The following is a 23,883-nucleotide window of genomic DNA, read 5'->3' as shown; positions in this document are numbered from 1 at the left end:
TTTTTAGAAACGTGAATGCAAGGGAATATGGAGGAGGGTAAAGATTTGCCAAGAAATAAGCAGTGAAAGAAGAGGCATTGTTAAATTAGAAAAGGAAAGCACACATTTTCTAGGCTTCCAAAATATTTTATAGTTCTGAAATTTTAAGAAATGCAAATGAAATTTACATCCTTGGACTTTAAAAACATATCACTTCCCAGTTTTTGTGTAACCAAATGATAGCTATGTATTATGTTGAATAAACTCAAGATAGACTCCCATCTTTCTGAAATTTAATTGTATTTTAGTTTCAATAGTTAAGTAGTAAATAAATTTTAAACAGTATTATCTGTAGTAAGTTAATCGTATAGTATTTGTAATCTAGTTTAGCATATATAGTATTTAAGTTTTAGTATAGTGTAGTAAGTATAGTATCATACATTATTTAAAATATAGTTTATTATTTTAATTTCAACTTTAAAAGTTGCTAAAATATTATTTTGCTTGCTTTCAAGACTTCAAAGTTGCTTATGAATAGCTTAAATGCAAAATAGGTTAAAAGAAAATATTCAAATGGTTATTGCTTGTTTTTCTTCTAATTTCACATTTAAATAAAAGTAGCCATAGATTTAGTTCCATATCAAGGCTGGAGTCCTTATACAATAAATACGTAGTCATTGTTTATTGAACATTTTTAAAGCTTTGCAGGCTCACATTCATTGTGGCTTGGTAATTCTTCTGGCAGGGTAGAGAGGAGTGCGGATATATATATGAATTCTTCGAGCCATGAGACACTGATACTGTTTTCAAAAACTTGATTCAACTGTGTTTTACTTACTATTCAAAAAAGAAGAGTCAAAATAAAACTAAAAAGTTAACCACATCTTTTATTAATTTATATACTTATTTATGTTTCAAATGTCTAAGGGTAAAAGACCAGTCAACAACAAAGAATAAGGAGATCATATGATAGGAAAATACTAGGTAAAATATCTTATATTTATAGTATTCTGAATGTTAACTTCATTTAGTTACAAATACATTTCCTTTCAAACACTTGCTTAATTAATAATACTTTGACTGTCCCACTGACTTGTAGGTTTTGATCCAAACCTTTTAATTTTTTTGTGGCAACTATTCATTTGCCAAATGAAAATGTTTTGAAAGGGAATAAATTTTTATGGATAGACTTCTCTATGCAGTGTAAGGCTTGATTTAGTGATCACATCTTCCTCTATTCTGAATAAGAAGTTAATCTTGGAGAGAAACATGAATGGCTTCATGTTAAGTGTTTCTTCGTATCACTTTCATATGCCTTGACGTCTCTCATAGGTTTCTCATGAGGGTTAAATGAGATAATAAATAGAAGACATGAAGCACAGGATAGTACATCCAATAAATGTTAGCATAAAATCGGAGTGTTGGCTTCTGATTAGCTTCTGATTAAACGTGGGTGGTACATATAAAAACTCATCTCCAAACCCTGTCAAAACCCTACTAGATAACAGCAAAATAATATTATAGGTAGAAAACTACAAAGCTAAAGAAGATGGGAGAGGACTAAATAGCAGATGATAGATATAAAAAATTCTGGAAGATTCAAGTGGGTAGAAATACTAAGAGCCTAACAGACCTGAGGAAAATGAAACCTTGGAACATGGAAAAGCTCAGGATTGAAGGTACCTCTGAAGAAAAATGGACTAAAAACAGGAAGATTGGTAGAAAGTAAAGGTGATATTTTATTCCAATACCCTATTTTCTGGAGAGGCTAAACAGAGAGATCTCTAGTTGATGGACTTTGGATGTGTTGTCCCCTCCAAAACTCCTGGGGAAATTTGATCTCCAATGTACCAGTGTTGGAAATTGATTGAGTCATGGGGGCGGATCCCTCACGAATGGATTAATGTTCTCCCTGGGGGACGGGGGAGTAATGAGTGAGTTCTTTCTCTATTATTTCCTGCAAGAGCTTGTTGTTTAAAGGACCCTGGCACCTCCCCTCTTGCTTCCTCTCTCTTGCTTCCTCTCTCGCCGTGTGATCTGCTTGTACCTGCCAGCTGCCTGCTGCTTTTCCGCCATGAGTAGAAACAGCCTGAGGCCCATGCCAGATGCAGCTGTCCCAGAATCATAAGCCAAATAAACCTCTTTTCCTTATAAATTACCCAGTCTCAGGTATTCTGTTATAGCAACACAAAACGGACTAAAACAGAAAATTGGTACCAGGAGTGGGGTAGTGAGTGAGATCTCACTCTATTAGTTCCCACGAAGCTTGTTGTTTAAAGGAACCTGGCACCTCCTCTCTCTTGCTACCTCTCTCTTGCTTCCTCTTGCCATGTGATCTGCTTGTACCTGCCGTCTGCCTGCCACTTTCCACCATGAGTAGAAGCAGTCTGAGACCCATGCCAGATGCAGCTGTCTCAGAATTGTAAGCCAAATAAACCTCTCTTCTTTATAAATTGCCCAGTTTCAGGTATTCTGTTATAGCAACACAAAACAGACTAAAACACTAGTATTAGAAATCCCAGGCACAAATTTACCAGCATTTAATTAATAGATATTCCAGAAAGAAACCAGAAAAAAAGGAAATAAATTTTCAAAGTAACTTAAGAAAATTTTCCAGATGTAAAGAACAAGAACATATAGGTTGAAGTATCCCTTCAACCCATATCAGCAAAACATATGAAGGAATACTGCATCAAGGCACAACATAATGAAATTTCAGAATTTGAAGTATAGAGAAGAATAGTTAAAAGTTTCTCAGAGTGGGGGGGAAATTACATAAAGGATTAGGAATCAAAATTCAAACAAGTTCTCAACAGCAACATTTAAAAAATTCTTTATTATAATCATATTGTTATTACAAATCATAATATTTCTTTATGCCCTTTACCAAGCCTCACCCCCTGCCTCCTCCCCATCTCTAGTATCCTTAGGTTTACTTTCCCCTTCTGATCAATGTATTGTTTTGGTCCTTCCTTCCTCCCAGTTATAAGTGAAAACATGCAGTATTTCTCTTTCCTTGTCTTTCTTATTTCACTTAGCATAATTTTCTCCAGACTCCAGACATGTTGCTGCACATGGCAGAATTTCAATCTTTTTTATGGCTGAGTAGTATTCCATTGTGTATATATACCACATTTTCTTTATCCAGTTATCTGTTGATGGTCATGGGTAAATTCCATATTTTGGTATTGTTAATAAAGCTGCGATGAACAGAAGAGTGCAGGTATCCCTTTTACATGATGATTTCCATTCCTTTGGATATATACCCAGTAGTGGGATTGCTAGATCATATGGTAGCTCTATCTGTACTTGTTTGAGAAATCTCCATACTGTTTTCCATAATGGCTATGCTAATTTACAGTCCCACCAACGGCGTACAAATGTTCCCCTTTCCCCACATCCTATCCAGCATTTGTTGCTCCTGGTCTTTTTAATAATGGCCAGTCTAACTGGGGTGAGATGATATCTCAATGTGGTTTTGATTTACATTTCTCCGATGGCTAGTGATGCTGAGCATTTTTTCATGTATCTGTTGGCCATTTATATGTCTTCCTTTGAAAAATGTCTATTCATCTCCTTTGCCCATTTTTTAAATTGCTTTATTTGTTTTTTTACTGTATAATTGTTTGAGTTCTTATATATTGTGGATATTAATCCCTTGTTGAATGTATAGTTTGCAAATATTTTCTCCCATTCTGTAGGTTGTCTTTCTGCTCTGTTGATTGTTTCCTTTGCGGTGCAGAAGCTTTTTAGTTTCATATAATCACATTTGTTTATTTTTTCTTTTGTTGCCTGTGCTTTTGGGGTCTTATTCACAAAGTCTTTGCCCAGTCCTACTTCCTGGACTGTTTTCCCTATGTGTTCCTTTAGTAATTTTATGATTTCTGGACTTATATATAACTCTAATTCATTTTGAGTTGATTGCAAAAGATCAATGAAACAAAATGTTGCCCTTTTGAGAAGATGAATAAAATAGACAAACCATTAGCTAGGTTAACAAAAAGAAAAGAAGAGAGAAGACCTAAATAACAAAAATAAGAAATGAAAAGGGAGACATTACAACCAATACCACAGAAATATGAAGAATCATTAGAGATTATAATAAACAGCTCTACGCCAATGTATATGAAAACATGGAAGAAATGAATAAATTTCTGGACAAATACAAACTTCCAGGACTGAACCAAGAATTAATAGAAAACGTGAACAGACCAACAACAAGCAATGAGATTGAAGCAGTAATCAGCAATCTTCCAACATAGAAAAGGCCAGGCTGGATGGCTTTATAGCTAAATACTATCAATCCTTTAAAGAGAATTAATGAAAATCTCTTCAAACTATTTCAAAAAATTAGAACAGAAGCCATGCTCGAAAACTCATTCTATGAGGCCAGCATCACCCTGATACCAAAACCAGACATAGATACAACAAAAAAAGAAAATTACAGGCCAATATCCTTGATGAACATAGATGCAAAAATCCTCAACAAAATATTAGCAATCAGAATACAGCAACACATCAATAAAATTATACACCATGATCTAGTGGGATTCATCCCAGGGATGCAAGTATGGTTCAACATATGCAAGTCAATAAATGTAATACATCACATCAACAAAATCAAGTACAAAATCTATATGATTATCTCAATAGATGCAGAAAAAGCATTTGACAATACACAACATTGCTTCATGATAAAGACTATCAGCAAATTAGGTATAGAAGGAAACTGTCTCAACACAATAAAAGCCATTTATGACAAACCAATTGCCAGTATCAACCTAAATGGGAAAAGGTTGAAAGCTTTTCCCTTAAGATCAGGTACAAGATAAGGATGTCCACTCTCACCACTCCTATTTAACATAGTATTGGAAGTGCTAGCCAGAGCAGTCAGGCAAGAGAAAGAAATAAAGGGCATACAGATTGGAAAGGATGAAGTCAAACTATCACTGTTTGCAGATGACATGATCTTATATAGAGAAAAACCTATAGACTCTAATGAAAAACTCTTAGAGGTGATCAACAATTTCAGTAATGTTGCAGGATACAAAATTAACACTCCCAAATCAGTACCATTCGTATACTCCAATAACAAATTAGCTGAGCACATTTACAATGGCAACCAAAAAAATAAAATACCTAGGAATCAGTTTAACCAAGGAAGCAAAAGATCTCTACGGTGAAGACTACAAATCAATACTGAAAGGAATTAAAGAGGATACAGAAGACATACCATGTTCTTGGATGTAAAGAATTAACATTGTGAAATGTGTATTCTACCCAAAGCAACATAAAGATTCAGTGTAATCTCCATCAAAATACCAATGTCATTCTTCACAAAAATAGAAAAAGCAATCCTAACATTCATATGTAACTACAAAAGACCCCGAATAGCCAAAGCAATTCTGAGGAAAAAGAAAATAAAAATAAAGCTTGGAGGCATAATACTACCCAACTTCAAATTATATTACAAAACTATTGTAACCAAAACAGCTTGGTACTGTCAACATCAACATTTTAAAGCTAGAAGACATTGTAGCAACGCCTTTAAAATTCTGAGGGGAAATGTCTTTTAATATAGAATTTTGTACTCAGCCAGATTATTAGTTGAATATAAAGATGGCATAAATACATTTGCAGACATTCAGGATCTTTAAAAATTTATTTCCTATGCTCCCTTTCTCAGAAAACCATCAGCAGTATATTTCAGTTAAAGCCCACCACAGGGGAATGAGATAGATGTTGAAGTTTGTGTTCATTCTAGTTAACTGCATATTTAAAACAAAACAAAACAATCTTCCTCCAAGGAACATAACAAAATCCAGAGTTCTTGTAATGTCTTATTCAAAATATCTCAGATAAAATCCCAGATTATTTAAAATATGAAGTACTAGGAAAACATGACCCATACCAAAGAAAAAATAGTCAATGGAGACTGCAAGATGACATAGATTTTTAAATTAATAGACAGGAATTATAAAGCAACTGTCATAACTATGCTCAAGAACTAAAAAGGCAACTTCTAGGTAACTTGCTCTGCCAAAATAAGGAGGTAAATTAAGAAAGAACAAGAAAGGAGGTCAATAAATAAGGATCCAAAACAGAAAGGAGTTTAGAAGGCTCCAGATGAGATATCTCATCACAACAACAATAACAATGAAAACTTCAAAAGAAAAAATGAATTAATCTGAAAATGAATTGTGATACATTTCTAATCTTTCATTTGTGTGAAATAGTATTAGGTCCACAAAAAATTAAGCAAAAAAAAACAAACTAAGGAACTGTCAGGAAAATCAAGAAAACAAATTATAAAAAGACATTTGATCATAGTGGCCAAGCTGTTAATAGTGTTTTCATGGTCATATTAATATAAACACTGGATATTAATGTAACAAAAAAATATATTTTATGGGTAAGGTCAAGAGGGTAGAAAGGAGATAATTAAATTTGGGTGTCTATGAACATTAACCCTTTTCCACCTCTCATAATAAGAAATCAGTTGATACAGTTAAAGCTGAAAAATAAGGAATATGAGCATTGTAAGCTTATTTCAGATATGGTGGTAAATGACAGAAAAACAAGCACAAAAGTTGAAAGTGGTTGCCTCTGGAAGCAGGATTACAGATTGGAAAGAAGTATGGCAAGGTATTCGTATCTGTCATTATAAAACTTAAAGTATTATTTGACTTTTCAAATTACATGTATCTTAGATAAAAATTTTAATAATTACAATTAAATAGTTATAAAGCACATAACACAGTGCCTGGCACAAATTAGGCACATAATATATGGTACCTATTATTACTGCTAAAATTATTAATTCTCCTACTGCTTATTAAAGTAATTGACTACCCATTTCAAATAAAAGGCATAAACCTACAAATTTGTAGAAGTTACTTGAAGTATCTAATGTTATGTACTTAATGGTTCAATTAGAACTGGAGTTCAGATTTCCTAATTGCAAGTTTCTTCAATCACATCACAGAGAGGACCTTCAAGGTTATCTATGTCTGGCAAGTATAGTTGGAAGTGGAGCTGTACTTTTACAGCCTAACCTAGGATCTGGCCTGCCAAATACTACGTGTGTGATACATAGATTGTTGGATAGAAAGACAGATAGATAAATAATTCTAGGCCAGGTGACAGCCTAACTTCAGATTCTGCTGCTTCGTGATACTAGCTCCCCATGACTCCTGCCTTTTACTATTTATTATTTAGCTTCAAAAAGGAAAAATCCAGGGATTTTACAAAACCCAAAGGAAAGGGGTGCAACAGAAGTGTTGTTAAAATGAAATATTTTTTGTATCTTAATAATTGTGGGATCATCAACCTAGTCTGCTATACATTTTGCTGTACGTTTCTTTTGGAAATTTAGAGAAGTCTTTCTGCTGAATTGATGTGGGTCTCAGCCAAATGCAGGGGTCATAGATTCCATCTAACTTAATTTATTTGTGTTATAGATGGGAAAACTGAAAATTGTAGAGGGAGAAGTGGATTGCCAACATTTAACAAACCTTTATGCACATTTTAAAAGGAAATTAGGAATTAGGGAAGTGGGGGTCTTAGGAAACTGGTTGAGGTACATTAAAAAAAAACAAAAAACTTGCTAACAAGTACAATTAAGATATTGTAAACTGAGCATTTAAGTTCCACAGCTAGATTAGGTGATAAACACTGTTGTCTGGAGATAGTCATAGATCTTATTTCTTTCAGAAAATTATTTTGAACCATATATTTTATTTTATTTTATTTTATGGAAACATAATTGTATCTGTGGGGTACAGCATTGAATATCAATACCTGTGCGCAATATGAGGTGCTGAAGTCAGGATAATTACTATATTTATAATTACACAAAGTATTCATTTTTTATGGCCCTTAACCAATTTCTCGTTACCCTAGCCCTCCCTCCCCCACCCCACCCCACCTTTCCCTCCTCTGGTGGCCTCAGTGCCGTACTCTCTTTTTGAAAGTTCAAAGAATTATTTTGATTGCTGTTATTTTTCTTTCTTTTCTTATTTGTTTGTTCTTTTGGCTCCCACATATTAAGAGAACATGTAGTATTTCTCTCTGTGCCTGGCTTATTTCACTTAACATAATTTTCTCTAAGTTCATCCGTGTTGCTGCGAATGTCAGAATTTTATTTTATTTTTTGTGGCAGAGTACAATTCATTGTGTATATATACCACATTTTCCTTATCCAGTTGTCCATTGATGGACATTTAGATTGGTTCCAGCTCTTAGCTATTGTAAATAGAGCTGCAATAAACATGAGAGTGTAGGGTCCTCAGGCATGCTCCTGCCTTCTTCAGGTGGTGGAGGGTGAAGTGCTATATTTTAAAAAAGAAAGTGCCATATGCTATAATCAAGAACTTCTCATAATTTGAATATAATACTATATAAAGTGTTCTCCAGAGAAGTAGAACCAACAAGGGGTGTGTGTGTGTGTGTGTGTGTGTGTGTGTGTGTAAAGAGATTTATTAGGAATTCACTCACACAGTTATGGAGGCTGACGAGTCTCAAGATCTTCAGTCTGCAAGTTGGACACCCAGAAGAGCCAGTAGGTGGATGTGTACTTCCAGTCTGAAAACCAGCAGCCTCAAGATACACGAACAGCTGACGTTTCAGTCTGGGGCTGAAGGCCAGAAAAGTCCTATGTCCTAAATCATGTAGTTGGGCAGAAGTTGTTCCCTCTTACTCAGCCTTTTCTATTCTATTCAGTCATATTCACGTGTTCAAGTGAACAAATAAACAAATAAATAAATAAAAAAGAAAACATAAACAAATGGGACTATATCAAATTAAAAAGCTTCTGCACATCAACAGAGTGAAATGACAACCTATGGAGTGGTGGAAAATATTTGCAAACTATACATGCGGCAAGGGATTAATATCCAGAATATACAAGGAACTCAAGCAATTGCATAGTAAAAAAACAAATAACCCAATTTAAAAATGGGCAAAGGAGCTGAATAGAATTTTTCTAAGGAAGATGTATAAATGGCAAACAGACACTTAAAAAAATGCTCAACACCACTAATTATTGGGAAAATGCAAATTAAAACCACATTGAGACAACATCTTACCTCAGACAGGCTATAATCAAAAAGATGGAGAATAACTAATGCTGACGAGGATGTGGAGAGAAGGGAATTCTCCTACTCTGTTGGTGGGACTGTAAGTTAGTACAACCACTATGGAAAACAGCATGGAAGTTTCTCAAACATCTATGATCCAGCAATCCCACTTTTAGGTATATACCCAAGGGAATGGTAATCATCATGTCGAAGGGATGCCTGCCCTCCCATGTTCATCGCAGCTCTGTTTACAATAGCCAAGATATGGAACCAACCTAAATGTCCATCGACTGATGACTGGATAAGGAAAATGTGGTATATATACACCATAGAATGCTACTGTGCCACAAAAAAAGAATGAAATTCTGCCATTACCAGCAACATGGTAGAGCTTGGAGAAAATTATGTTGAGTGAAATAAGCCAGGCACAGAGGGTAAAATACGATGTTCCCTCACTCATAAGTGGTAGCTAAGAGAGAAAGAAGGAAGGAAAGAAAGACCACAGTTGGTGTGTTGGACTTGCAGAAGGAGAGAGCATATGTAGGGTTGTGGAGTGGGGTGGGGAAGGGTCAAAGGGGAGGAAAGTTGGGGCTTAACTGAGTGGGGTACATAGGGAATAATCACAATTTGCAAAAAGTAATTTGCAGTTTGTAATGGGCTTGCTGATAGCATTGATCTGGCCAAAACATCTTGCACACAAGTGATAGCGGTCAGCTTTGTACCCCATGAATATGCATAACCAATTAAAGAAAAAAAATTGTTTCCTTTTATCCTTTTCTACTCAGGCCTATTCAGGTCTTCCAGTGGTTGGATGAGGCCCACCAACATTAGGAGCACAGTCTGCTTTGCTCAGTCTGCTGATACACATATTGATCTCATCCAGAAACACCCTCACGGACACACCCAGAATAATATTTGACCAAATGACACATAAAATTAACCATCACAAATACACAAAATCACAAGGAATCAGAATTATTGGAGCTTAAATGTAGAATTATATGAGAGACAAACGAGAAATATAATGAAAATGAAGTTATAGGGAAAATGTGTGTTTGAGTCGATGGGATTTAAAGATTCATTGAAATTAGGCAGTAGTGAATCATGATAGATCTTTGAATGAGAATTTGGACATTATATTTGAGGAACATCATTTTAGCAGTTAAATCTAGAATGCATAACAATTTGGAGATATTGAAACTTAGAAACCAGTGGGTAAAACTTCCCAAATGCCTGGATTAAAGTAAATAGTGTGGAAGTGGGGATCACATTCAAGACCCTGAGCAAATTAAAACAAACAACAAAATCAACAGAAGTGAAAATATAGTAAAGCGAGAAAAAAATTTAATGTGAATGTTAGTGTCACTGATAGCAATGAGAAATTGAGAAGAGATTTATTGAGGCATTTGAGATGACATGTAATAATGTACCTTTGTGTTCAACCTTCAATTAAAGTGTCATAAAATATTTAAAATGCAAACATGATGAATTTTAGTATATTAGGGGTGATTTTTCTTTACTTTTAAACAGTTGTTACAGGTATAATATTATATTTAGTTTATTTTGAAGGATAGAAATAATAATCAAAAAATACTGAAATGCTTGCTATTACTGAGTCCTTTTGTGGTAAAATAATAATGTCTTTCAGCAAAATATTTTACTAAGTTGCAGATAAATCTCTGTAAGGCTACTATTACCGTACCTTTATCCATATAGTTAAGAAAATTAACTTTGTATACTTATTAAATTAGTGAGTAAGCTTAAAGTTATTTTTCTCCTGTTGTATTTTTATATATTTTATCATAGTTAAATATTTACTACTTTCTTTGTAATAGAAAAAAATTGTAAAATGTATCATTATTTCATGTTAGTTTAATTACTACCAGAAATATTTGACTTGTTGTGAAAAGCTTCCACTTATTTTCCAGAATTAAAAAATTAAAGTATTTCTTAGAATGTAGAGTCACCTTTTTTTTTTAAACTTCGAAGTTTTTAGGAACATTGTGATACTGGATTCCTGGTTCTAGTATTGTTTTCACATTAAATGCACCAGTCTTGAGCTCAGCATTCTGTGGAACTGGACTGCCAAATTGCTAATCTGTTTTTTAAGTTTGTCTTATTAAATAGGACTTTCTTTGCTCTTTCTGATCATATTAGAAAGAGTAAAAAAACATAGGCAAAAGACAAACTTAAAAACATAGGCAAAAGACAAACTTTTAAAAATAGGCAAAAATTTAACTTAAACATGGGCAAAATTTTCTAGGAGAAGTAAGCCAATGGGTAATATATAAAACTTAAAAAATTTCTAAGAGAAGTAAGCCAATGGGTAATGTATACTTTAGTGTGAATTACTCCAATTAGCTAATAAGATTACTCTCCTTGCTTGGTAGAGATGAGGAAGTTGGAGTTTGCAAGGGGTGATTTTGGAGCAAGGGACACATCAGGGGTATGCAGGCCTTGGTGACATAACAGTGATGCTTTCAGTTACAGAGAAATGCTAACTAGGCAGAGTCCAAGGCATACTAGGGAGTGCTAGCAATGCTAGTACTAGTAAGGGTACTATACAAGGGTGCTTCAAAAAAGTTCAAGGAAAAATAGAATTAAAAGATAATATTAATCTTTCCATGAATTTTTTGGAGTACCCTTTATTAGTTGAGAGAAATTAGAAAATTAGGTAGATGAAAATTATAAGCTTTTCCTGCTAAATATGATAACATAACCATGACGTGAATTCCTTATCCTTGCAGTGGTTGTGTACCGGTTTTGAAAAAAATGACTAAAAATGTCAGACTCTTCTGTGTCTTTATTTTCCATTTTTATTCTGTTTCTGGTTAATGTGTTTGTAAACTGACATTTTGGAGAATGTTATAAATAGGGATTATTTATATGAAGTGTGGATAAACCATTGATTAATTGGAAAAGTATTTAGAAATACATATTTCTCCTGATCTTAATATGAGTAAAATTATGTATATCCTTGTACATAAAATTACGTATATAGTGTTTTTGAGCTTTCAAATCATCACCATTCTTTAAGAAAATAAAAATCTACTTGACAGTGCTATCTCCTGTTTCTCTTTATGTGTCCAGACAAATGAAATGTAATCTATATTTTTCTCCACACTGATTGCATGTATTTTAGACTATGATAGAAATATTTTTTTTTGAAAAGCATGTGTACATATATTGCCCTGACACTCTTCCAGTTTTTAGAAAAAACATGTTCATGCCTGCTGAAAACTCTGTTTCATTCTGGGTTGATACATCATCTTTTAAAAAACCTTTTCCCCTAAGATTTCTGTTTAAATGGTTCACAGTTAAATTTAAATTTCTATATTTAGATCGGATTATGTTTATATACCAACCACCAGTATCCAGGAAATTCAGTGGTAAAGCTAACACGTAGGGAGTTTATATTCTATTTTGTAGTCTGTGTATTTAGAGAAGGTTTGAAGCTTACTTAGCAAAATTGCTTGAACATTCAAGCAGAATTTCTTTAGCACAAATGCACTATTTGATTTCATATTTTTAAGATAATAGTGTTTCACTTTTTCAACATTAGTTCTCAAAAACATGTGTTGATTTATTCCTTTCAAAGAAGGATGTATTCAGGAGCAGCTTGTGTATGTAAATATTTTTATAATATTTCAGATTGGATAGAATTGGTTTGATGCAATCAGCATGGTTTGATCAAATTTGGAAGAAGTTACAGGCACATTTTTGTAGTGTTTTCTACGGCATCTTTATTTTTTTCAGATGGACGTATTTTATATTCCTTCTAACTAATCAGAATAAGAAACTGAGTTTGCCTGTGCCAAAAAATAGAACTATCATTTTTCACATTCTTTTATTTTTCAGATCATTTTCGAGTAAGATTGTGTTTCTAGGGCTTCTGAATTCCTGAAAACTCTTTACTTTGTAGATATTAGGGCCCAGATGCATATTTCAGGGGCAATCTAACTTTTCATGCAGTATGTTTTGTGTTGTGCATTCCAGATACAGTTAACTTTTTGTGTGCATGTGATTAGTGTGGAAAGAAATTAATGCAGTCCAGTATTATGATTTATGGACTGAATCCTTTACCCACTGAAGACTTGCCAAAACTAAAAGTATTTTTTTTTCCTTTGGATATTAGAAACAGCTACTGTTTTTGTTGATCTTTTAAAGTTCTGAATGGCCCTATTTCAAATCATACCAGCATGGGAGCTCAGATTAATAATATACTTATTCAACTAGCGATACTGAGTGAAACCATTGCTCACATGGTTATGAAGGATAAAATTTCATAAAATTATTTTCAGGTGCTTTAATGCATTTCTGGAAGCTGTGCATGATTTTTCTTTTGCACAAAAGACAGCAAGGATTTCTGTTTATTGTATCAGTCACAGGTGGGCTCATAATTTAATTGCGCTTATTAATATTTTAGAACATAAGACATTTTTGCTTTTAAAAGAAGTAATGTGATTGCTGGATTATTCCCAAAGTTTTTAACTCTGTATATTTATATCACTTGAGACATCATGGCCATACTATTTTTAACTTATATTATTGAGAAAAATTTCTAAATTTTCTTTGTTGTTAGTTACAGCAAGCTGCTGAAGTTTCTCAACTGCGGGGAGCAAGGGTAATCTCTCCTGAAGATCTTCTGTTTTTGATGCGTAAGGATAAGGTAAAATAAAACAATTTCACTGTATTAGAATGCCAGATGTTGTGCTTCATTGAACTTATATATGGAAACTATATATCCTTGTTGTATAGCTTTCAAATTAGAATCATAACTATTGGACTGATATTTTAGTTTTCACAGTTTGCACAACAAAGTAGGTTTACTACAAGAGAACTGATACTTATTTTTACGTGGACAAAGGCAGTTATGTAAAAACTGTGCTAATAACTAATCCTCACTTATCTTTATGTGTCATGTCTATGCAGACATATTCATTGCTACATAATATTCACGAAATACTGACTGTGTGCTTTGTTCTTATAAATGGGAATGGCATATAACTGAATGGCTTATTTATTGGCATATAACTGAATGGCATATTTATTTTTCATCTTATTTTATACATTAACATTATCAGGATTATAGGCTTTCATAGAGTAAATTTTTTCACTTGAAATACAAAGTTTATTCTGTGATACTGGCTTATAGGAAAAACAAAACAATCAAAATGAATATTCCAATAGCATAAATATATATCATAATTTCTATTTTTTTAAAAATAAAGATCTGCCTTTCTTACTCTTTGAACTCTGGTATTAAAATATTTAAGCTGGCATTTAGTGTTTAATTTTGTCATAATTATTTTCTTTGAGTAGCTAGTTGAAAATATTCTATAATATTTTGTGTTTTAGTTAATTCTTAGATGGTATGAAAAATATAAAAAGAAAATAAATGTCTGCACTATCGAGCCGAAGATCTGTTTTAGGAAATTTGTGTGATTTAGTTGAAAAGAAGCATTTTAAGACTCACAAAATTTCAAGGTTGTGTGATTAGATGGAGAGCTGTAGGGGTTGTTGAAGTGGAGATTTCTGCCTAGGGTGAGGCTCATGTAATAATATGTAGAATGGACCAAATGCAGAGAAACTAACCATTGCTGGTTCAGTAATCACAGCAAAGTATGATTAGTACTTAATGAATAGGAAAGAAGAATTCAGAGTAGTAGTGAAGAGTAAGAATTTGCAGAATTTGGTGACTTCATTAAAAGTGGAACACTAAGGATAAACAGGCATTAGTACTATGTAGCAGTGATGTTGAGAAGAAGGAGCCTTGAAATGCTATTAGCAGAACTGAGAACCTTGAGCAGAGATTCTTATGAAGCCAGCTAGGGAACAACAAAGTTTTCAACATCTCATTATTTTTTTTCCCCCCACAGATAGAAGTAAAGAGGTTAGCACATAAAGTAGTCCACACTGACACTTTTTCCTACCCTTTGAGGAAGTCAGAATTTTAAATCATTGAAACTTGAGGAACATATACTATTTGAAAATGCTCTTCTACTGTCTAGAAGGATTCTTAGCCAGAATCGTTTTACCAGCCTAGAACATAGCTGTGATATAATGGTTGCCGGTTTTCTCATCTTTCTCTTCAAAATATTAATTTTATTTATATGCTGACATGTTCTAAAGATAATTTAAAGTAGTTTACATAGATAAAATATCAGACAAAATAAAATTAAAGTACTAAATAGAATTAGAACAAAGAGAAAAGGGTAGCAAAAGACCTATGTACAGGTATATGATTTTTCTCTGAATGATTATTGACTGCTGACTGTTTTCACATGTTGCATAAGCATCTTCATTCAGACTCATTAATTTCTCAAAATAGGCATGTAAGATAGGTACTTTTCTTACTTTGCAAATGAGAAACCAGGTTCAAAGGTTATGTTCTATTTCTGGCCCTATGAGCTTTAGTTGTACAACTATTCTTTGCTTGTTTTCCTATATATAAAAAGAATATGATTATATTTGTCTGTGTCTCAGGGCTATTGAATATATCAACTGATACGCGTGTAATAAGCTTTTCAAAATGCAATATGTTTCAATTATTATTAGAAATATTAAATTTGAAGGTCAGGAACCATTATGGAGAATGTGATATTTATCACAATCTTTAAAGAGAATGTAAAACTTTTTATGATACACAAAAAAAGAAATAGCAAATACTGTGATACTGGAGCATCTGGATACTTACAAGTGAAAAGTGCTTTTAAAAATACTTGTGTTTTAGCTTTTATGTTTAATTTAATGATTACATTTTTACTTCATAGTTTATGATAAGGATTGCTATATTTTCCCCAATGATTCTATGGTACGAGTTTATTCAATTTAGTTATAATAGTAGTCTTCAATCAGTAAAGCGAATATGTGTATAAATTTTTAATTTATTATTTCATGTTTTTAATAGAAAAAACTTAGAAGACTGCTAAAATATATGTTTATTCGAGACTACAAATCAAAGATTATCAAAGGCATAGATGAAGATGATCTTCTAGAAGGTAATCAAAACAAAACACTGAACTAAAAACAATAGCTTATAACACATGTGTGCTGGTTGACACATTTAGGCAATGTCAATGTAGATTTTTTTCATCAGAGTAGAATATACTGTATGTACTTCTTTTAAATCATAAAGTTTGGAAATATCCAAATATTTGTTTAGTTGACAGTTTAATCTTGTGATTTTCTATTTATGTGACTTCATAGGAATCTGATATTTCAGTTTGTTCTGTTAATAATATGTGCTGCTTTATATCAGACTATCATGAAACTAAAAATTGTTTGATTCAAAATATAATTGATTTTAGCAAACGTAATTTTTCTGTGGTGGATGTAGGGAGCCAGAACTATTGTCTGTCTTTGAAATTGACACATATGGGTTTTTGTTAATTTATCATAGAAAGTATCAGATATGTTTTATGATGTAAAGTCACCTAATTCTGGTGTATTATTTCTGTGCTGTTTGAAATCTAACAAAAAGCATAACACAGAGTAGAACATTTTCCTTTATCTGATCTGTCAACTCAATTTCCCATTATATAATATTTAGAAAAATATTAAGTTGGAAAATCAAACAGTGGTGTGCTGAAAATAGAAGAGTACTAAACAATACTTATTGAATCAAAATAAATATGTTGTGTTTTTAGAAGTAACCTATGTTTTGTGTTATTATAGTCATTGTATAGTGGCATTCTTTTCCAGTAGATATACTGATAAGTAGATAGATAAACTCTACTGGATTAAGAAAAATTCTAGAGAACTAAAGGAAAGAGAACTAATTACTTTTGTTTACTGTCAACAAATCAAACGAAATAACCTTGCAAAAAAAATCAAATATATTATACAGTGTCACCTATTTAATATTCGTGCAATTCTCATAGAATTTAATTCCTAGAAAATAGTTCTGCAGATTAATTTAAAATTTTCCTTTTATGGAGCACATGAACAGTACAGACTTGGAGCAAAACAGACCTGAATTCCAGTCAACTAAAGTTCTATGCTTTCTTTGTGTGTGACCTTGAAGTGTCAGTTTTCCCATTTATAAGAGGGAAATTATACCATTTAACATGTGAAGTTCTTATGAAAGTTCAACATAATATATGAAAATATTTGGTACTTCTACAATGGCTATGTGAGGAACATGGCAGACTCTCTCCCCAATGAAGCATATTTAACTGGTAAAATTTTTAAAAATAATTATTCAAATAGTAATTTGTAATTGTCCTAAGGGCATATAGCAAATGGAGAAATATGTATTCAAGATGATCTTCTAAACTTTTCTAAGAACGATGAGAGTCTGTTGCATTTGAGCCATGATCTGCTCCCTCTCCACCCTCCCCTGCTCTGCCACCCCAGCTCAGTGTAAGAGAAGCTCTACTCTAGGTGAGTGTGGCCTAGAACACTGGGCTCCTACTCCTTGAGCTTTCAGACTAGGGCAACAGTTTTACCCCAGGAAAGGCAGGAGATTGGCATCTCCCATATCCCACAGCTCTGGGTTGCGGCTCTATGCTAAGCAGGCACAGCTAGATGACTAGGGCTCCCTTTCACTCATTCTCTACTCATAGGGTGAAAGCTCTACCTCAGACATGGCAGGCGGAGAATACTGAGCGCTGATTGCTACCACCCTTGCTCACTCTTAGGAGCAAAGTTCCATACAAAAAGGGACAAACCTAGAAGACTAAGGGCTACTGTTACTTCCCAGCTCTTCATTCTTAGATCTAGGGGAGTTTTTCCAGGAGAAGCTGATTGCTACTCCCACCCTCACCTCGAGTACAGTGATATAAAGGTTTAGCCCAGGGAGAAAGGCAGGCCTTACGAACAGAAAGCTCTGCAGCTCTCCCTAAGGAGACTGTTTATAATAGGCATGTGGAAGTTTACACCTAAGGGTGTTATAAAAAAAAAAAAAAAATCAAGATACTGGTGGTGAACAATTAAAAGGAAGCTGGTAGCTCCACAATGTTGGTAGCAAAAGCAAAACAGCAGATCAGCTAGAAGTTAAACAGAAGAAAAAACAAGGAAAGGAGACAGGTAAGACGAGCCCTCCTGGGGTCAGAGCAAAACTTAAAGGCTGGCAACACTTCGACTCTTCAAAGGGGTCCAACATTATTTAGTTCAACCTGTGAAGCAATTTATGCCCAAAGATATTATCAAAAACAACAGAGCAGTCAGTTAACAATTAGTAGAAGCTGACACCTGTGTGTGATACCAATAGAGTCAGACCAGCAAGAACCTTAATGGGGAGATCAGGGAAAATGACAGCCAAAGATACACTGAGTAAAACCACAGGCATTCCTGGTGATGGAGAATGCTGTTTGCATGCAAAAGTTTGCACCATCTGAGGCACAAAATCAGAAGCTGCACAGTGCGAAGGAAGAGACTTCATTGTACTCATCTAGCCAGGTCATTAAACAAATAAACAACCAAACATTGACAACAAGCCGCAGGAAGAGGAGAGAAATATCATCTGGAGTCGCTGCAATATATTATCTAAAGTGCCCATTTTTATCATCAACAACAAAGTTAATAGACATGCAAAGAAACAGGTATGTGTGATCCATAAAAGAAAAGAAGAAAAAAAAGAAAAAGCAAATGATACTTTTTGGGATCCCAGGTGTTAGACTTAGGAGAGAAAAACTTCAAAGTAGCTATTATAAATATGTTCAAATAACTAAGCAAACCATGTTTAAAGAACAAAAAGAAGGCATGATGACAATGTCTCACAAAATAAAGAATATTGATAAAGAGGGAATTCTTAAAGAAGAAACAAATGGAAATTATAGAGTTCAGAAGTACAGAGACCAAAATGAAAAATGTAGTTGAGGGACACAACAGTAGTTTTGAACCGACCGAAGAAAGAATCAGTGAATTTGAAGACATCATTAACGGTTATGCAATCTGAAGAATAAAGAGAAAAAAGAAAAATTAACAGAGCTTCAGAGCAATTTGGGGTACCATTAACTGCATCAGCTTATGCATAATAGGAGTATCAGAGGGAGAAGAGAAAAAGGAACAGAAAAAATTCAAAGAAATTATGACTGAAAACTTCTCAAATTTGATGAAAATATTAGTCTCTGCATCCAGAGACTTCATGTATAGGATAAACACAAAAACACTACACTAAGACACATTATAGTAAAAATGTTGAAAGACAAAGAGAAAATGTAAAAGCTACAAAAGAAAAGTATTTTATCATATATGAGGGAGTCCCAAGAATATCAACAATAGAGGTCTGAAGGCAGTGGGATCACATGTTCAAAGGGCTAAAAGAGAGAGCTGTTCACCAAGAAACTTATATCCAGAAAAACTATATTTTTTAAATAAAGGTGAAATAAAGACATTCACAGAAAAATGAAAACTGGGAGAATTCCATGCTATAGAAGACCCATATAAGAAATACTAAAGAAAATTCTTCAGACAAAAAGCAAGTTGCACCAGACAATAATTTGAATCCACACACCTCTTAAGATAATTATATATGTAATTACATGTAATTGCATATTTCTTTTCCTTTAACAGATTTAAAAAGCAACTGTATAAAACAATATATGTGTATATAAAATATATGGATGTATATCATAGTAATGTTGGGTTTATAACATTTAGAAATGTAATACATTTGACAGCAACAACACATGAAGTGGGTGGTAGTAAGGTATTAGAGTAAAGAAATGACACATGATGGTAGCCCAAATTATAGAAAGAAATGAAAAGAACCAGAAAAGCAAATAAAATGGTTAATATAACAAACTATAAATACATACTCGCTCTACTATAAATACACAAACTACTGTACTGAATCAAGAAACAATAGAAAATCTGAATAGCAAGTAAAGAGTTTAAATTTGTAATTTAAAAATTCCCATAGGCACAAATGACTTTACTGTTCAGTTCTACCCAATACTTAAGGAAGAATTAATACCAATCCATTCCCAACTCATTCTACAAGGACAGTATTAATGTGATATTAAAACCAGACAAACACATCACAACAAAAGAAAACTGTATACTAATATCTTTTTGAATATGGATGCAAAAATCCTCAACAGAATACGAGTAAACTGGTTCTACCAAAACATAAAAAGGCTTATGAATCATGACCAAATGGAATTTATTCTAGGAATGGAAGGTTGATTTAAACTTAGAAAACAATTCATGTAATGCATCATATAACAGAATAAAGGACAAGGACCACATGATCATCTCAATAAATGTAGAAAAAGCATTTTAAAAAATCCAAAATCTTTCATAGCAGGAACATTTAACAAGCTAGGAAGAGAAGGAAACTTCCTTAACCTGATAAAAGCCATTGCTGTGGACTGAGTGTTTGTGTCACCCCAAAATTTCATATGTCGAAACCTAGTCTCTAATGTGATGATATTTGGGGGTGGGAACCATTGAGAGGTAATTAGGTTATAAAGGCAGAGCCCTCATAGATGGGATTAGTGCCCTTCTAAGAAGAGACACAAAAGAGCTTGCTTCCTCTCTGTTCTCCATTATGCAAGGATATAACAAGAACATGGCTGTCTGCAAACTAGGAAACAGGCCTTCACCAGACAGTGGATCTGCCAGCACCTTGATCTTGGACTTCCCAGCCTCTAGAACTGTGAGAAATAAATGTTTGTTGTTTAAGCCACACATGGTATATTATAGCAGCCTGAACTATGACAGCCATCTACAAAAAATCCACAGTTAACATTATATGTAATGGAGAAAGACTGGATGCTTTCCCCCTCAAGATCAGGAAAAAGACAAGAATGTCTACTTGTTCCACTTACATACAACACTGTACTTGAGGTTTTAGCCAGGGTGCTTAGGCAGAAAAAGAAACAAAGGGCATCCATTTTGGATAGGAAGAATTAATACTGTCTGTTTGCAGATGATCTTGACCTTATATAAAATTCTCAGAAATCCACTGAAAACTCTTACAACTAATAGACAAGCGGCAAGTTTACAGGATACAAGATAAATATACCAAAATCAAGTGTATTTCTAGACAGTAACAATTAATAATCCAAAAATGAAATTAGGAAAACAATGCCATTTACAATAACATCAAAAAGAATAAAATACTTCAGAGTAAACTTAACCAAAGACCTGTAACTACAAAACACTGTTGAAAGAAAGAAGACCTAGATTGCAATAAGAAGACATCCTATGTTCATGGATTAAAACAGATAATATTATTAAGGTTGTAGTACTCACCAACTTGATATACAGATTTCCACCTGCTATTTTGTAGAAATGAACAGGCTGATTCCACCATTCGTTTGGAAATGACAGATTCTGGCATGAAAATGACCCATATTGTAGGTCATAGAAGACTCAGTATAGCCAAAACAATCTTTACCAAAAACAAAGTTGGAGGACTCATGCTTACTAATTTCAAAACTTACTGTAAAGCTACAATAATCAAGACAGGGTGGTACTGGCATAAGGATAGACAAATTAGTCAATGGAATGGAAGGAAAATGAGAGTCCAGAATAAGCCTTTACATTTAAGATCAATTAATTTTGACAAGGATTTCAAAACAATTCAAGGGGGGAAAGAATAACAACTGGATATCCACATATAAAAGAAAGAACTGGGCTCTTTTATAACACAGTACACAAAAGTTAATTCAATATAAATCATAGACCTAAATGTCAAACTATAAAATTTTTAGGAAGAAACATAGGAGTAGATGCTTACGACCTTTGGTGAGGCATAGCTCTCTAAGCATATGCTGCCAAAAGCACAAGTAGCAAAAGGAAAAAAAAATACATATATTGGACTTGATTTAAAAATTTGTGCTTCAGAGAACACTATCAAAAAAGTGAAAAAGACAACCCACAGAATGGGAGAAAATTATGCATATCATATATTTAAGGTACTTTTGTGTAGAATACATAAAAGCCCTTATAGCTACAGTAAATATACAACCTAATTTTAAAATGGGCAAAGGATCTGGATAGACATTTTTCTAAACAAAATTTGCTATGGCAAATAGTGGAAAAGAGGCTCAATGTCATTAGCCACCAGAAAAATGCAAATCATAACCACAGTGATAACTACTTCACACCCACTAGGATGGCTGTGATCAAAAAGACAGATAATACCTAATTCTCTTGAGGATGTGGAGAATTGGGACCCTCTTACATTGTTAGTGGGATTGGTAAATGGTTCATACACTTCAGAAAGGATTTTGGAAGTTCTTCAGAAGGTTAAACACAGATTTACCAAGTGAACCATCAGTTTAACTTACTGAAGTGGAATGAGCAGAAATGAAAATATACATTCACACAAAAAGTTGTACATGAATGTTAATAGCATTATTCATAATAGTAAAAAAGTAGAAACAACCCAAATGACTGTCAACTGATGAATGGATAGGTATGGAATATTTGTACAAAGGAGTATTATTTGGCAAAAAGAGGGAATTAAATACTGATATATGCTAAAATGTGGGTGCACCTTAAAAACATTAAGCTAAATGAAAGAAGCCAATTGCAAAAACCACATATTTTATTCTGTTTACATATAATGTCTAAAATAGGCAAATCTATAGAGACAGAAAGTAGAGTAGTGGTTGCCTAGAGCTGGGAATGGGGAAGGTCAAGATGGGGAATCGTTTAAAATCCCATCCCTCTGTTGAAACCTTCACCATTCAGAACATTAGTTACTGACTTTCTCAGTGTCTCAAGTCTTTAAAGATTTGGCTGTTATAAGATCTATGCCTGTACTCTGCCTAAAAACCATATTGTAATGCTTCACTAATAATACCTCATTAAGATGTATAATTTAGACAATGACTGGCTTAAAATTTATTTTCATATTGATTACAGGGCAAAAAGCTTTGATGTAAATTAACAGACTGTAGTGGATTAAATTATATCCCCCTAAAACTCCCTGAAGCTTGAATTGTGTCCCCCAAGTTTTATGTATTAGAAACTTAGCCCCCCACTGTGACTGGTAAGAGGATGGGAAATCCTATATTGGTTATTGAAAGGTGGAGCCTTGAAAAGGTGACTAGATTGTAGGACCATGCTATAGTGAATTGATTAAAAATGGTGGTCAGGGGCGTGGTTCTGAGGGCTTTAAAAGAAGAGAGAGGAGAATCTGTCTCTCTCTCTGCTTCAACCATCTTGCGGAGAGAGACCTCTGGGTCACTGTTGCCACCACCAGATGTGTTCTTTGGACTTTGAACTTCCCAGCCTCAGAAACTGTAAGCAATAAATTTTGTTTTTCTTATGAATCACCCAGTTCCATGTATTTTGTTATAGTCAACAGAAAATGGACTAATACACAAACATAATTATAAAGACAGTCTTTTTAAACCATTTTTTTCATTTGAAGCACATTTTCCATTTTAAATACTTGTTTTAATATTTTTGTAGTAGGCACTCTTATTAGCTTATTACAGGTGATAATCAGTACATCTACGTGATAATGTTTGGGTCATCTTTATTTGGTATAAGAATGGAATTAGTCACAATAAAAAAAAGTAATCTAGTTCTTCCTGACTCATTAATTCACACTGTTCTTTCTATGCATTGTTATATTAATTACCTATTCCAACATTTACATTCCTTCCTGACCTTTTGCAATAACTTTCTCAGAGTTATGTTTTGCTTTTAAAAAAGTATAATGATAGTTTTATCTCTTAGGAGAGAGAGTAAAATCCCTTTAGGTTTCAAGTACATAATATTCTCTTCTTTGACTTTCATAAGTCAGTCTTGATGTCATTTATTTATTTGTGTTTGTTTTTATTTATTTTCTTAATTAGCCTTGTCATGGTCTGTCCTTATGTTTTATTGCTCTTTTCCAAGAAGAAGCTTTTGCTTTAAT

At 33.5% G+C, this 23,883-nt stretch overlaps 1 protein-coding gene across 4 annotated transcripts in view; it reads left to right on the top strand.

Annotated features, from left to right (window-relative positions):
- The window catches only part of SUPT3H (SPT3 homolog, SAGA and STAGA complex component), a 547,871-nt gene that overhangs the window by 357,482 nt on the left and 166,506 nt on the right, over nt 1-23,883 (top strand). For all 4 annotated transcript variants that reach the window (XR_010023599.1, XM_063096838.1, XM_063096839.1 and 1 more), the window contains exons 4-5: nt 13,639-13,725; nt 15,967-16,057. Coding sequence is in view for 3 of the 4 variants with exons in the window: in XM_063096838.1 (XP_062952908.1) it covers nt 13,639-13,725; nt 15,967-16,057 (178 nt within the window). In the remaining variant the exon portion in view is untranslated. The remainder of the gene's footprint in view (nt 1-13,638; nt 13,726-15,966; nt 16,058-23,883) is intronic.

The sequence above is a fragment of the Cynocephalus volans genome, chromosome 5 (assembly GCF_027409185.1).
Source record: "Cynocephalus volans isolate mCynVol1 chromosome 5, mCynVol1.pri, whole genome shotgun sequence".
Taxonomy (NCBI): Eukaryota; Metazoa; Chordata; class Mammalia; order Dermoptera; family Cynocephalidae; genus Cynocephalus; species Cynocephalus volans.
Note: the sequence above shows the minus strand (reverse complement) of the source record. Positions and strands in the feature narration are given on the sequence as shown.